Source organism: Leuciscus leuciscus (genome assembly GCF_965113295.1).
Source record: "Leuciscus leuciscus genome assembly, chromosome: 22".
In the NCBI taxonomy this organism is placed as follows: Eukaryota; Metazoa; Chordata; class Actinopteri; order Cypriniformes; family Leuciscidae; genus Leuciscus; species Leuciscus leuciscus.
Genome location: NC_138746.1, coordinates 24,931,800 through 24,947,752, shown reverse-complemented (window position 1 = coordinate 24,947,752; position 15,953 = coordinate 24,931,800). Strand labels below are relative to the sequence as shown.

Below are 15,953 nucleotides of genomic sequence, written 5' to 3'. Positions count from 1 at the left end.
GAAGCAGAATCTTGTTTTGAGTATAAAATGTTCATTAAGCGCCTCACATTAAAGAAGGAAAAGCGCCCAGGGATGAAACCGGTCTGATCAGGATGAATAATTTTTGCTATACATTTATTTAATCTGTTTGCGAGGATCTTAGTAAAAATTTTCAGATCTGAATTTAGAAGGGCTATGGGACGATATGATGCCGGATCTGTTTCATCTTTTCCTTTTTTAAGAATTAGAGAAATATTTGCGTCGTACATTGACTGTGGAAATTCCTGATCATCAATAGAATTATTAAATAATCTGAGCATCAGAGGAGCAAGTTTTTGAGAGTATTTCTTATAAAATTCAATTCCGAAGCCGTCAGGTCCGGCAGCCTTACCATTGGGAAAAGATGCAATGGCTTCGAGTATTTCATTTAATGTTATCTTTGCATTAAGGGCGTCTCGATCTGCTTCATCTAATTTGGGGAGATGTAGTGATTGAAGAAAGTGGGAAAGGGTTGTAGGAACAGTGGGGGATCGAGATTCATACAAAGCCTCATAAAATTCCTTAAAACATTTGTTGATGTCACTGGGGTTTGTTGTTAGGGTTCCATCCTTTTTCCTAATTTGGTGTATAGCTCTATTAGCTTGAATACTTCTTAATTGACGCGCGAGCAGCCTATCTGGTTTGTCTCCTAGCTCAAATTGCTTTTGCTTTATTTTTAATAGCATATTACTAATTTGTTTGGAAAAAATTGTATTATACTCTAATTTTAATGCTGCAATCTCTTTGAGAACCTCAGGATCTGCTGAGTCTACATGTAAATGTTCAAGTTGATTAATACGAGCTTCAATTACTGACAGGCATTTTTGTCTTTGTTTTTTTAGGCTGGATTCATATGAAATTATGTATCCCCTTAATACCGCCTTAAGTGACTCCCACAGTGTTGAATCAGATACTTCCCCTGTATCGTTAAACATAAGATACTCATCTAACCATTCTGTTACACGTTGGGAAAAATGAGAATCAAAGAGTAATGTAGGATTGAATCGCCAGCTATAACTGGGCTTAATTTCAAAAAGGTCAAGAGAAATGGTCACTGCAGAGTGGTCTGAGATTATTCTGTTGTGATGCTTAATTGCAGTTACACATGAGGCAACCTTGAAGTCGGCCAGGAAAAAATCTATTCTGGAGTATGAGCTATGAACGTTAGAGAAAAACGTATATTGTGTATCAGTTGGGTGGTTCAGCCTCCAAATATCAACTAAATCATATGAGTTAATTAATTCATTTAAGGTGGAAGTGGAGTTGGGCAAATGACTCACAGAACGGGCAGGAGTCCTATCCAGAGTGGGATCTAGAACCAGATTAAAGTCACCACCAATTATTAAATGTGTGTTAGACAAGTTGGGGAGGAGATTAAAAACTTTACGGAAAAAGGATGGGTCATCATAATTTGGTCCATATAGATTCAATAGTGTAATATGTACAGAAAAAATTAAACCCGAGACTATCACATAGCGACCATTTGGGTCACTAATGGTGGATATATGCTTAAAAGGTATTGTTCTGCGGAACAGAATGGCCACTCCTCTAGCCCTGCATGAAAAGGTAGACTGGAACATCTGCGAAACCCAGTTACACCTAAGTAGTCTTTGTTCGTTATGCTTGATATGCGTCTCTTGCAAGAATATAATATCAGCAGATATTGACTTCAAATAAGAGAAGACTTTGAACCTTTTAACCCGGTTATTAATGCCTCGTACATTTCAGCTGGCTAAGGTAACATTACAATTTAAGGATTGCATATTATATGGCAGTACAATTGAGCTTCAATTTTAAGATAACTGTATGGAACTGGAGTTATTACAGAAAACGGGACAAAACATATAACACTTAACACACACTCGTGAAAAAAGAGAACCCCCAGCGCCCCCCCCCCCCCCCTCCCTCTCTTTCATCCGCTTCCCCAAACGAAGTGGAATACAAAATACAAACCCCATATGAACCGTGGAGCTACAAGGCTTCCTAAGGAGCAATAAGGACACTTATCAGCAGCAATAAACTTAACCGTCGAAGAAAAAAATATATAAGAAAAAACAAACGGCTCCTCCTCTACCCTCGACGCATAAAATTAACAAAACTAGTGATTTTGAACATAGCAACATAGTATAGCAAAATACCGGAGCCATAATCCCGTAAAAGGATACTTTCAATGTAGTCAAAAGTCTTGGTTATACTAGTGGGCGCGGGCGCGCGCATTTGAGGAAGTCATCGGCTTCCTACATCCGAGAGCCCGGGTCACCGCTCAGTATAGCGGCTCATAAACAAGACCATACTCACAGGCTTGACGCACTTAGAAAAATTGAGAAAATTGTCAAGTGTACGTGTGTAGGAAGAAGTCAAGAAGCTGTGATAATTGAATTGGCAAATGTTTCGGCGTCCTCGACTGAATTGAAGATTCTCTTTTCCGATCCCTGAGTGACAATCAGACGCGCGGGAAACAGTAGTCCATATCTGACACCAGCCTCCTTCAATTTCTTCTTAACTCCGTCAAAGTTTCGGCGCTGCGACAAAACCTCCGCTGTCAAATCAGGATATATAGAGATCCGAGTACCCTCAAACTGTAGAGGTGACTGTTGTCTGGACAACCTCAGGATTAATTCTTTCACTGGGTAATGGTGGATTCTTGCTATTAGCATCCGGGGGCGCCCTCCTTTGGCTGGCAGGGGTCCAATGCGATGTGCGCGATCCACTTTTACTCCAGATGGGAAATTTTGGTCTCCCAGGATGGCCGGTATCAGCTTCTCCACAAATTCCGTTGGGCGACCATTTTCCACTTTCTCTTGTAGCCCCGCAATTTTTATATTTTGCCGACGGGAGCGGCCTTCCAGATCATCAAGCTTGACGTGTAGGGCTTTATTGGCGGCAACAATATCCTTGCAGAGAGCCTCCAGCTCGGAAATGCGACTGTCATGCTCGACTCTCGCGCCCTCGAGATCAGAGATACGGGAGTTAGTTTCGGTAAGCGATGCCTGCATTTGCGACAAGGTATTTTCGATGGAGTTAAATCTGTCGTTCATCGACTTATCCATAGCTTGGATAGACGTTTGGATTGCTGCCAAAATTGGGGATAAGGCCGCGGTCTCGTCGTTGACAGTAGCACTAGCCGCTTGTTCAGCCAGTGTTTGCTTCTCCATTGACTGTTCGTCTACATTGGCCGATTGGTCACATTTCTTAGTTTTAGGTTTCGTCATCTTGACTTCAGGCTTCAAATGATATTGTTTTGTTTTGATTATGATTAAATGAAACTAGTTTTTTCGAGGTTAATGCTGGAGCTCCTCACAACTACGTCTACTCCATTCGGTGCTCTCGAGCACCCCCGTTTTAACATATTTTAAAAGTACTTTCAGTACTCTCATCTTCAGTGCCTTCAATGATCCTTCAGAAACCATTATACTCATGGCGAAATTCTTTTTGGTTCTTTGCTTAGAAGTAAAAAGAAGTTGGAAATACCTTTGCAGTGATATACTGTTAACGAATATCCCGTCACAGTCCACGGTGCTAAGAGCAACGTTTAGATGAATATGTAAATATGTGCTGTGCGCATTCTTCTCAAAAAACGAAATAAACTTACAGCAAAAATGACAGTGATGAGAAAACAGCAGTTAAGAAAGAATCTGATCATAGCAATGTGGATATGTTTGCACAAGCTCTGCAATTCACCTGCATCATGTCAACAGATGAGGTATTCAAATTATATTATGATGGTATTATAAAGTAGCCTATATTTGAGACTATAGACCATATAGATCTTGCTTGTGAGGCTAGTTTTAATTAATCCCTTTTCTTTGCCTGGCACATTGACATTACAGTATATAATGGCTCTTTCACCATTATGTTAAAGGGGGGGTGAAACACTCAGTTTCAGTCAATCTCATGTTAATCTTGAGTACCTATAGAGTAGTATTGCATCCTTCATATCTCCAAAAAGTCTTTAGTTTTATTATATTTATAAAAGAAAGATAGGCTGTACCGAGTCTTTCCGGAAAAAACCGAGCGGCTGGAGGCGTGCCGTGTGGGCGGAGCTAAAGAATCACGAGCCGTGAACCTTTATCGTTGGGACTGCTCCATCCTTAAGCATTAGACGATCTGCAAATCCGGCGTCGAACTGGGCCTTGTTTATAAAACAATCATCGTGGAAATGCAGGGAACAAACAAGAACACTTGCACAACTCCGTTGATGCTCTGGAAAAACAAACTCCATCCACTGGTCCCTTAACGCTGGGTTGTTTGGGAATCTGTGCATGGTTGTCTTGCCCTGGCAACCAAAAACACACTTCTTTGGTGACATTGTTTATTTCTTTATTTGCAGCGCAGCCGATGACTTCCCTAAAGCCGAGCACAGCGCATTGATGGGCGTACTGCTTTCGCTCTCTCGCTCTGGTCTACGGGTGCGCGCGCGCCCTTCCGGGAGAAGTGCCCTTAGGACCCGTATAAGGAAATTCCGCCGCATCTGACGTCACACACGCCCATACTCGAAAAAAACGTTCCGAAACTTGTGACAAACCGGAAGGAGTATTTTTGGCACAGAAATACTCCATCAAACGTACAACTTAATTTTTGAAACTTTGTCCATGTTTAGCATGGGAATCCAACTCTTTAACAGTGTAAAAAACTCAGTATGCATGAAATAGCATTTCAGCCCCCCTTTAAACATTGTACAAGTATTTGTTTCATGTGTCATAGAACGGAAGAGAGGCTAGGAATGCACGTAAACTTCACATCCTTTTGATTTTCTCAGAAACGTCCCAAACCCTTCCCATAAAAATCAGTATACAGGCTTTAGACACCCTAGGAAGTCAGGGAAGGTGTTTTGTTACAAGCTGTTCACACAAGCAATAAATGTGATTAATACTAGGGCTGGACCCGAATATTCGAATATTCGTTAGGTGGGTTGGTATTCGATTTGAAAATTTGACATTCGAATATTCGGGGGTTTTTTGTTGTTTTTTGCACACCTGGGATCCCCCGCGAAACGGTTCTCATTCGCGCTTGAATAAGGCTGGCGACACACTGGCTGCTTGCGTGAGACACGCGTCTCGAGCCACGCGGAAAACGTGTGCATGCTAGAAATAGAACCGACGCCTAAAAGTGTTCCAGCAACGGAAATGTGTTCTCTGGCTAGAGCGCAGAACAGCGGAGTTTGTATGGACCGAAGTGCATGCCTGAGCTTGTGATTTGGGTTAAGCTGCGTTGATTTGACATTGTGGAAAATAGAACAATAGAAACAAAATGTATTAGGCTTTTTACCCGTTATTATCAATCTAAATTAATCTCGTTTTTAATTTAACTTAACTTAATTTCATTTTTCTTTATTTAAATTTCGTTTTTCTTTATTTAAATTTCGTTTTTCTTTATTTAAATTTCATTTTTCTTTATTGAAATTTTGTTTTTCTTTATTTAAATTTTGTTTTTCTTTATTTAAATCTACCCTTTACTGTGTCAGTAATTTGTTAGTCAGAAAAATATTAGACTATCTTAAAAGTTTTGCTTAATTTAACAGACCTGTGTGTGTGCGTTTTATAGCACTAGTGCAGTGTCCATTGGTCCGTTCTCGGAGCATATAAGCCCTGCCCGCGTGAGGTGCGCCGCTTCCCGCTCGCGCTGTTCTGTTGTTTACTAATTTATTAATTCTGAATGTGTCGATCTCGCGTGTCCATCTATATTGCACCAAATGCAACACTGCACTCCCTTGTGAAGTCGACTGGATGAACGGTTCTCGAAATAATAAGAATGCAAACGGACATACCGACACATAGAGATTCCTGCCTTTATTAGAGAGAAGAATATGTTCAGCCCCCTCTCTCCGAAGCTTCGAATATTCGATGTTCATTACTACCGAAGCTTCGAAGCTCAAAAAATGGTATTCGGACCAGCTCTAATTAATACATGAAAATTCTTACATATAGCCCCTTTAATCTTGTATTCTATAAACCAACAAACAGGGATGTCATATTAAACACTTATTTTAACAATGTTGTTGGCTTTCCTACAGGCTTGCCAGTGCTTTTCACATAATATCTGTAGAGCATCCACTATGGTTCAATAATTACATCAGAGTATTGTGATAAAGAGCCTTCATCTTATGTGTACTGTGAAGCACTGGGCCTGCTCTCTCTTGCTCTGCTCTGTTGTTTATAGCTGTGAAAGGACAGGGCAGCTTTAGGCTGGGTAAGATCACACCAGGTCAAAAACCACTTTAAGCGCTGACATATCTGTGCTGTTTCCCCTGTGCATTCTAATGCTCTAAGCCATGACTTCTCCTGAGGACTCATTTACATGCAGACACCACTGGAAACCAGCCACAACAAAAGGTGTGTGTTTGAAAGAAAGAGACAGGGAGAGAGAGATGAATAACCATACACGCAGCTATGCAAACACTAAGATGGCAACTACTTCTGAGCATACGATTTGTAGTTGCAAAAGGTTTTAAAACTGTCAGATCGCTTAGAAAACAAATAGTGCAGCTCTCCTCAAAAGCCACAGAATTTGAGGTATCATTCATGTCTGTAGCACAAACAATGTGGGGAAAGTTACATTCTGACATTTAATCAAACTCTAAGGATGCAATTGTACATGTACAGTCTGAAGGTTTAAAAACAGAAATGAAAAGCCTGTGTTTTTGTTAAAGCTTAAACTAAATTTAAGCTCTATCATGCAATGATGTTGATTATCACAGAAAATAATAATGGCTTATCCATCAGATTTTTATGCATGTACGGTATGAGGGTTTAAAACAGTAATGAAAAGCTTTTTGTTTCATTGCAGTAATAATTTTTTTTTGTTAAAGTTAATATATTTGAGATGCAACGTTGTCTAAATTATCCTTTTGTGGTGGAAAAACGAATCTATGCGAATGACCTCTTGGTTATGGCTACAACTCCATGTAAAAAGTGCTTTTAATCACGTCCCTTTTTGGTATGCTTGTGCGCATTGCATAAAAATGACCTGGTTTACATGTTAAAGGTGCACAAGGATGCAAAAAATGCACAATCATTTCAAAACATAATTGCATATTTTAAATATTTATCTGCAGTGCTGTACAATTTACCCAATAAGCTACCATAAAATTGCATTACAGGAATTGATGGACAATTAAGTAATCAACAACATGCAACTGACACTTCAAATGTGGAAAATTTCAATTTACATGAACTGAAGTAAAAAATAACTGTTGCATTTTGACATGCATGGAGAGATCAGACACATGCATGTCCCTTAATCCCAGTTCAGCTCACTTCCTGTCCCAGACGCTATCCAGAGAACCAGAGACAGAGAGCAGAGGAGTGCAGGAACACCATAAACAGCCGGGGGAGGAGAGATAAAGTGGAGGGAAAGCGAATGGAGAAACAGAGCCAAGCAGAGGCAATAAGAAAATATGCATAAAGGAGAACAATAGTTCAGAGGAAAAAGAAAATGAAGAGAAGAATGGAATTATAAATGAGAAAAAGGCTTGCAAAAAAAAATCACAGCACACAAGGCTGTGCATATGAGATGATCTGGTTAAAGGGAGAAAAAAAACACAATTATGGGACAAATGTGGACATTAATTACGGCTGTGTAAACTGGCTGCTAATTACAGAATAAAATCTAGATTTTAAATTAACTCTGGGCTTTTTATAAATATGGAAAAGCCTAATGAAAATGTAAGTGGTGAGTTGAAGAGAGACAAGTTATGTGTGCCAAAGTTTACTTAATACTTAAAACCTTCCCTGACATCCTAGGTTATCTATGAAAGCCTGTATACTGATTTTTATGTGAAAGATTGGGGACATTTTTGCTGGGAAAATCAAAAGTGTGAGATGTTTAAGCGCACTCCTGAGAGTCACTCTACCGTTCCATGACATGTGAAATGAACACTTATACAATATTCAACATAATGCTGAAAGAGCCATTCTATACTGTAATGTTAATGTATCATGCAAAGAAAAGGGATTAATTCAAACTATAGTCTCACATAGCCAGATCTACATAGTCTCTATAGTCTCAAATATACTTTATAACAGTGCTTAATTTGAGCCGGATCCTGTTCCAGGAAATTTCTGATTTTGGATTTTTGCATTCCGGCATTTGTTTTGAAACAATCAGGCATAAATAAGTGCATTACATGGTGACAGTGCGTGCTTGTGAGAAATATATTTGGATGTTATGTTTTACTATTGGCCCTCAGAATATAGCCTATATTTCTGATCAGCTTTTTTAGGTTCATGATCACTCTCATTGGTTGGTGTTTACTGCTTATTGTTTTACACGCAGTAAAACGTAACGTTTGGGGAGAGTGTATATACCTGATGAATTATTTGAATAAAAATAAGTTAATATTGCCAAAATGGTAAAAAGACAGTCAAGCATATGTTCATATTCCATATCCACGAGAAATGCTGATGGTGTGTCTGATCAAAAGATATCCCGAATATGGAACTGCTAATACTAATTAGGATAGAGGGAGACACGAGCAATGGGAGTTAGATCAGTCAGAATCAGAAATCCATGTAATGGAAAAGGCAATGACGTCCTCGTTGAGAGAACATCAGTGATCAACTGAATGATTTTTTGGCTCTCAACAATGCCATTTTTGTTGTGTTTATTTTGTGAGAGGAAAGCATGCTGTGTATATTTACATATTAATCTAAACGTCGCTTTCAGCAGCGTGGACGGCGTCTGGATGTTTGTTAACACTATATCGCTGCAAAGGTATTTTCAACTTCTTTTTACTTCTAAGCAAAGAAGGAAAAATAACTTTGCCATGAGTATTTCGGAGCATTGAATCGCATGTAGTCTCTTGTTTGCTACATTTGCACGAGTGCACAAGCAACAAGTTGCTGACTGCAGTTCACTACATGGCCACTGGTGTCACTAATAACAATGGTTTCTAAATTCTACATAAAGCCCCTTTAATACAGGGTTAGGGGTATGTTCAAATCACAAAATAAACAATAACATCCTAGAATATCTGAGCACAATTCATTTGTTGTCTCCTAATATTAATTCATCCCTCACATCTATCTCAATCTGGCCCCCTGTCTATTGATGAAATAACATATGATCACAGATGGAGTGATTGGTTGTCTTCAGTCATACTGAGAATTATAATCTCACGCTGGCAGTCTGGGAAATGTGGCCTAGAATAAACTCAAGCTGTGTTCATGTATGTATGTATGTAGTGGGGGAAAAAATCCAAAATGTCCTTTGCTTAATCAGAATCAAAATCAGGATAATTTTATTTATTACTGTGGTCTGTGTGAACTCACTTCTCACAGTGGCCGTCCTGGTGCAGTTATAAAGGATGGCAAGCTCTCCAAACACCTTTCCTGGTCCCATAGTGCACAGCTTCAATCCTTCTTTTGTCACTTCAACCTTTCCCTCTGAAATAAAACACACACACGCTGTAAATAATACAAGAAACACTTTCAAGACATATTTAATCGTGAGTTCAGTCTTAAAACCAGAACATAACAGTTTGTGAACAGAGCAGAGATTGGAGACCCCTGGGAAAAGCATGACCCTGTCATTTCAATCCCAAAAATCCCAAATAAATAAATAAGGAAAAGAACAGATAGAAACGATTGGCTGGATATGAAATATGCTGTGCCGACTGGTGCTGTATCATGATACATGAAAGAGCACACATCACAGCCTTCAACACACCTTTATTGTGATTGCACATTAAATACACCTGTTGTTCTCTCTCTCTCTCTCTCTCTCTCTCTCTCTCTCTCTCTCTCTCTCTCTCTCTCTCTCTCTCTCTCTCTCTCTCTCTCTCTGAGGTGTCAACTGTAGATGGGCTGATATGATACATTACGAGCAGAACAACAGGAAGTCAAGCACCTTTTCTCACTTTTCAACAGCTGATATTCACTTTTCACAGTTGATTAAACAGGTGAAAGACCCTGAAAAGGCCGTGAGTGTGTTACATGCACGTTCGAAAACCAATTAAAAGCGGCAACAACATGTGTGGTTTACTTGCATTGCCAGGTGATCACTCTGCATGTAAACCGGTAAATTGGTTTATTTCAATAAACTGATTTTTTGGTAGTTATCAGCATATTGGTGTTGCATATAAACATGCTCAGTGAGATATGAGAATTTTAGAGAGTAAGAGAAAAGAGAGAGAGCTGATGACTGATGGACTATTTAACTTCTTAATATTCAGCTCTGGCTGAACGGAACTATAGGGAAGAATGACTTTCACCTGGCCTTAAACTAAAAATGTTATCTGCATTCAGTTCAAAATTAACTTTTTGCCACAGGCAATAAAAAATGGATTTAACATCTGTGGACAATGGAATTATTTAGATGTTTTAGTCATTTTGTATACTTGCGTCAAACAGCACAGATCATTATGTGACTCGATGAGATGAGCCGGTCTCTGTCTGTCTGTGATATTTCTGTTTCAGTGGCTTAATGCGAAAAATATTCCACATATGCGCCACCACTTGGAGTTCTTGAGAAAATAGAAATTCTAGATGAACTTCTGATAATAACATTTCCATTGAGGTAAAAGATGCAACAGATTTGAATAATGCACATCACTTACATCAGAGAGTTCATCAGGCAAGTCATTCTGTTTTATTTTCTCACCAAAACCAAATTTGACTAATTTATGCATTCTGCGCTTGGCTGAGTTTAAATTTTGTCCTCTGATTATGACTTCTCAGATGATTAATCAAATGAGAACAAATACCACCTTGTCACCAAAATGTTTCCTAATTTTTTTCAGGCCTGAGCAAATTGACATCTTTTTGAGCACAACTAAGAACTATAAACAACACAATGCAATATATAGAATATATTCATGTAGTTAAGTTCAAGGAACACATTTACGCTACCGTAGTTTGTTCAAAATTAACAAAATTTTAAGTCAATACATCATAAATTTGAGTCAATACATCATCCATCCTTCTTCCAAAAAGTGTTTTTGTCTTACCCTGATTCACTATGGTAATCCACATTTGGATCACTTTGTCACTGGAAATTGCGTACATACGTCACTCGCCTGTGCGTGTCTCGTCATATCCGTAAATGGAAAAAAGCTCTGGCTACTTTGGCCCTGTCCCAAATGACACACTTCATATGCACTTGTGGTCTTGTGGACTTAACAATGGCAGCCACTTGCTCGTGTCCGTTAAGTCCTCAAGACAGTAGGGTGTTTCATTTGTCATTTTAGGTTTCAGAAGGGGTCGATATGCACCCTCGATACACACTTTTGCCAAGCCCGCACTGAAGCGAGCTCCATGGCAGACTTCTTCCCAACAGTCAAAGCGTGTTACGTCACGAAAGTGCGGACTCGTAGGAAGACCACGGGCCCAATCTTGCACCCAGCGCAATTGATTTTGTACACCGACGCATGTATCATTCCTATTTTGCACCCGCGCACAGCGGACTTTTCCCTCCACAGACGCACGTCGGTAAATTCGGAAATACACTTGCGCTCCCCGGGGCAGTTCAGCGCAAAGAGGAGGTGTGTTCCGGCGCAAACGTTCCCTGGTGCTATTTTGCAGGTTTAGAAAACAATTCCGCCACTGACCAGGAAAAACCTAGTCTAAAGTCAGTGGCGCGTTGCGCATGTTATTCATATGCTATTTTAAGGGCGCATGCTTGGCCATAATCAACGTAGCGTGTGCACAACGCGCATATACTTTGCTTATCTCATGTACACACAGATGCAGCAGTTCTCATTTTTAGAAAACCATACATTTCAAGGAAAAATATTAACACACGAGGGAAATCGTTGTGTCCATGAAGATGTGAAAAAATAGGCATAAATCTAGCTTACACATTTACCCACATTTTTATACACCTGTTTAACCGAAGCTAATTTGGGTGGGTTTCTTCCATCCCCATACAATGTCACTTCTCTGTGTTTTACGGCCCTGATGAGAACGTCGGTCTCCTCGGCTGTGAACCGCTCCTGGCACGCGCCTGACAAATCCGCCGTTATAATAGCATCCGCCATGGAACAAGCGTGCCTGCTCTTAAAGGGCATGTGAGATGTCGCTCTGATTGGTTTATTTCACGTTACACCCAAACCACACATATGAATAATGAAGCTACTTCAGACCAACCCATTTTAGATTTGCGTCAGGTGCAAGAGTCATTTATCCCGCCGGTATAATAGCAACAGCGCCCAAGACCCGCCCACAAAGTTACTTGCATTTCGAACTTGATACTTGCGTTTCAGATCGTTAAAATAGGGCCCCACAAGTGTTTATGGTGCCATTTAAGGGCCTTTGACATGTGTATGTGGGAGTGGCAGAGGTTAATTGTCACAACGAGCGAGAAAGGTTGACATGCACGAACCTCTGGGGAATCGCCCCCCCCCCCCAAAAAAATCTAACAGAGAGTCAAAAAGAGAATGCGACAGAGCTTGTAATAAAACAAGAATCAACAGTGGCTTCCCTTTTCGGAGATGGCGAGAACTGAGGATTATAAAAATAAATAAAAGCGACACGGAGATGGTGTTTTTATTACTTAACAGGCGAGTAAGGTATTTTATTGAACAGATCAATTGTCATATACAGTTTTCTAACAGAGTTCATTGTAAAGCATTAGCCTATCTCTGGAATTTATTTTCAAGGAAGTACCATGTTTATTAAAGGGTAAAGCTACAGTAATGTATTCAGCAAGTCAGCTTGAGATCCTTTCCATTTAAACTGGTTATGTCTATTAAGCTAGTAAATATTTTATGAGCATTAGGTTAACCGTATTCATCCACATAGTCAAGCAGAGCTGAAGCACAACCAAAACCCAGTTTTCAACATTGATAAAGTTACATTTAAAATTATATTAAAATAGAAAACAGTTATTTAAAATTGTAATACTTTTTCACAGTATTGCTGTTTTTACTGTATTTTTGTAAATGCAGCCTTGATGAGCATAAGAGACTTCTTACCAAAAAAAAAAAACCTACCGACACCAAACCTTTGAAAGGTAGTGTAAGCTAAAATAATCATTACACTATATGCTTTAGGATCACATTAAAATGAGAGGTTAGAACATGCAAATAACTTCTCAGGTAAAGTCAGAGTGTGAGATAAAATTCAAAACAGGCTAAGAATTGATTAAAAAGTGACCGACAACAAGCCATAAAAGTCCAACATAAAATTATACTGTGACTATCTGAGCCATTACGGATTTAAATATTAAATATGAACAAAGTTTATCAGCACCGCAAGACATAGTCAAATAGGACATTCATAAAATCATCAAAGTTATTAAGCTTAAATATCTACAGCATCCCTTACAAAAAAGAAGTTTATTCAAGTGTGCTATTACTATTAGCAACTTCTTTTAAACAAAACAAAAAAGTATAGGCTACTTTCTTATTTTAATCTATTGTTTATGTATTTCTCAGAAATATACTTAAAATTGCACTTCAGTATACTAGACTTATACTGACAGAAAAGTCTAAATATTTTTGGTCTATACTTGCACTCAATATTTTGATCGAGATATACTTAAAAGTATAATTAGGTATTCTAAGTATACTTGGCTTGTAGTTGTGTTTCTTCTCTTGATTGTATAGCCCATTAAATACATGGACAAAGTTGTAAAGTTTAGCCCAGGGTTTAATCACACTGAAAAGTTGTAGTCATTTTAAGTGTCTCAAATGTTTTTCCCAAAGCTAATTCGCACACCACCACAACAGGAAGTAATAATGTCCAGTAGCATGACCTCCAGTTCCTCCTCTGACAGACAGGAAGCTATGACCCTCGGGGTCAAGGACATTGTTGTGAACAACTGATTACATTTCCCAACACACACTAATGTGCTTCTTTGGCAAAGAAAGGAAAATCTCTTGTGATGCCACACAGCAACATGTTAAGGGCTGGCATTGTAAGATGACAGGTAAGCCTCCTTCTGGCTTGCTCAAATTAATGTTTACTCTGTCATGGTTATTAAGCACTATTGTTCAGAGCAGCTCAACTACTATTTATGCCCAACAGCCAAACATCTATTACCTATGATTCACAGAGATAAGAGGATGAGGAAGAGAGAGAGAGAGACAGAGATGTTCCCCTGACATGAGCTCTACTAAACAAACATTAATAACACAGAGACAGATGCTAAGTGATCAAACAGACAGGAATGAAATAATGCATGAAATGAAATAAAGAGAGCGGACTGTAGATAAGGCCGCTGAAGACAGATATTAAATGATGGGAGATTGTCTTGTGTTTACTCTGCAGGCTGAAATGAACTCTCCATGCTGTACATCTGAGTAAAACAAAAACATTAAGCAGGAAATTCAGAGCGGGACTTAATTTTATCCATTGGGATTTGATTGGACTGGGAAAAGTGACACATATTTATTTATTTTTTATATTGGTATATATGTTTCCCTGCTCATGTGGCTCTGGTTACATTAGCAGAAAAGTAAAAGCCATTTCAGAGCAGTAATAGACACACACCAATATATTGGATAGTCTGATATATATATATATATATATATATATATATATATATATATATATATATATATATATATATATATATATAAGCATTGTTTACGTTTGTTCAAGTTCATGTTCTCAGCATTGTTAGCATTCATAAAAATGTTACCGGCAACTAGTGATTGGCACTGTTTCATATACTCGCTAACAACGTTTTTTAATTCGCATTTGGCGCTTGGCTAGTGTTAATTTTACTCCCTGGGGTCTTTTTTTTTTGCATAAACATAGCCATTATATTCAGACTGTGTCTTAAGTACTAGTATGACAAACTAGCGGTTAATCAGTCTTACGTTTTAGTATCAAATTAGACCAATCTACATTTATATGTAACTGACTTAAAACAGTAATGAACAGTTTAAAAGTAAAAAAAAAACATGTATGACTAACTTTTAAGACTAGTCTTAGCAGTTTATGCAACCAGTCACTGTACTGTATATTTAAACACTACCGTTTCAAAGTTTGGGGTAAGAATTATTTTTGGGGGGGATTGGGATCAGACGTGACTGTAAAGACAATTGCTACTGAAAATTCATGAGTAAATATTGCACAAAATAAATGCATCAATACTTTTACAAATTAGAAACATTAATAGAGAAACACTGTACTGGCACACTTATTTTACACAATTTACTGAAAATTTCACTTAAAACATTGAAAATATTTTGTATTCATTAATTCATTTATATGTATTTAATACTTTTAATTTAAAAATTAAATATAGAATAAAAAAAAACAAGGTCTTTTGACTGTCTGTACATATTCCCACACTAAACGATGCTAAAAATGGATTAAAAGTAAAGAAAATAAAGTTTTAAAGAAAAATAAGCAAACCATTAAACAGGCAACATAGCACCTGGTAAGAGTAAAAGCAACAGAAGTTCTTGTGATATCAATGTCTTATAAAAAATACCAAGTGTTACAATATTTACTTACAGATAAAAGAGAAGATGATAAATTTACAACCCAGACTGTCAAAGTGACAGATAATGATTATTTGTAGCACCACCTCTGCACTCCTTTCATGCTGGTTAACCATGGTTCTGACGGTTATAAAGTGATTGCAAACTAACAACATTGGAGAACAGAACATTTTTCAATCAGTGAATTCTATTCAAGGTTTTTTTTAGTTTTTTTTTTTAACCTGGATAAATCCATTCAGCAGGAAGCGATGAAGTGGTTTGGAATGAGTCATTGTTGGAAAAAACTGGTTACAGATTGAGGCCTCCAGCTTGAACTTAGAGGACTATGGGCCCTCTAGTCAATCTGTGCTTGCACATTTGTCATAATTAATGTCAGCCTGAAATCAAAAGTGTCATATTGTGCTCAATTCATCACTGCATGTTATTCTCTCTCTCTCTCTCTATATATATATATACTGTATATATATATATACACACACACACACACACCTTGCTAAGCCTCTGAAATGGCTTTTCTTTCCTGCTGAATCATGAATCACTCTTA

At 38.3% G+C, this 15,953-nt stretch overlaps 2 protein-coding genes across 4 annotated transcripts in view; one reads left to right on the top strand and one right to left on the bottom strand.

Annotated features, from left to right (window-relative positions):
- The window catches only part of LOC309486870 (uncharacterized protein), a gene marked incomplete at its 3' end in the record, with an annotated part of 250,462 nt that overhangs the window by 182,833 nt on the left and 51,676 nt on the right, over positions 1-15,953 (top strand). The gene's annotated exons all lie outside the window — the stretch shown is intronic.
- prkg1a (protein kinase cGMP-dependent 1a) overlaps positions 1-15,953 on the bottom strand; it is a 103,899-nt gene that overhangs the window by 67,081 nt on the left and 20,865 nt on the right. For all 3 annotated transcript variants that reach the window (XM_082154471.1, XM_082154472.1, XM_082154470.1), the window contains exon 3: positions 9,288-9,401. In XM_082154471.1, the coding sequence (XP_082010597.1) occupies positions 9,288-9,401 (114 nt within the window). The remainder of the gene's footprint in view (positions 1-9,287; positions 9,402-15,953) is intronic.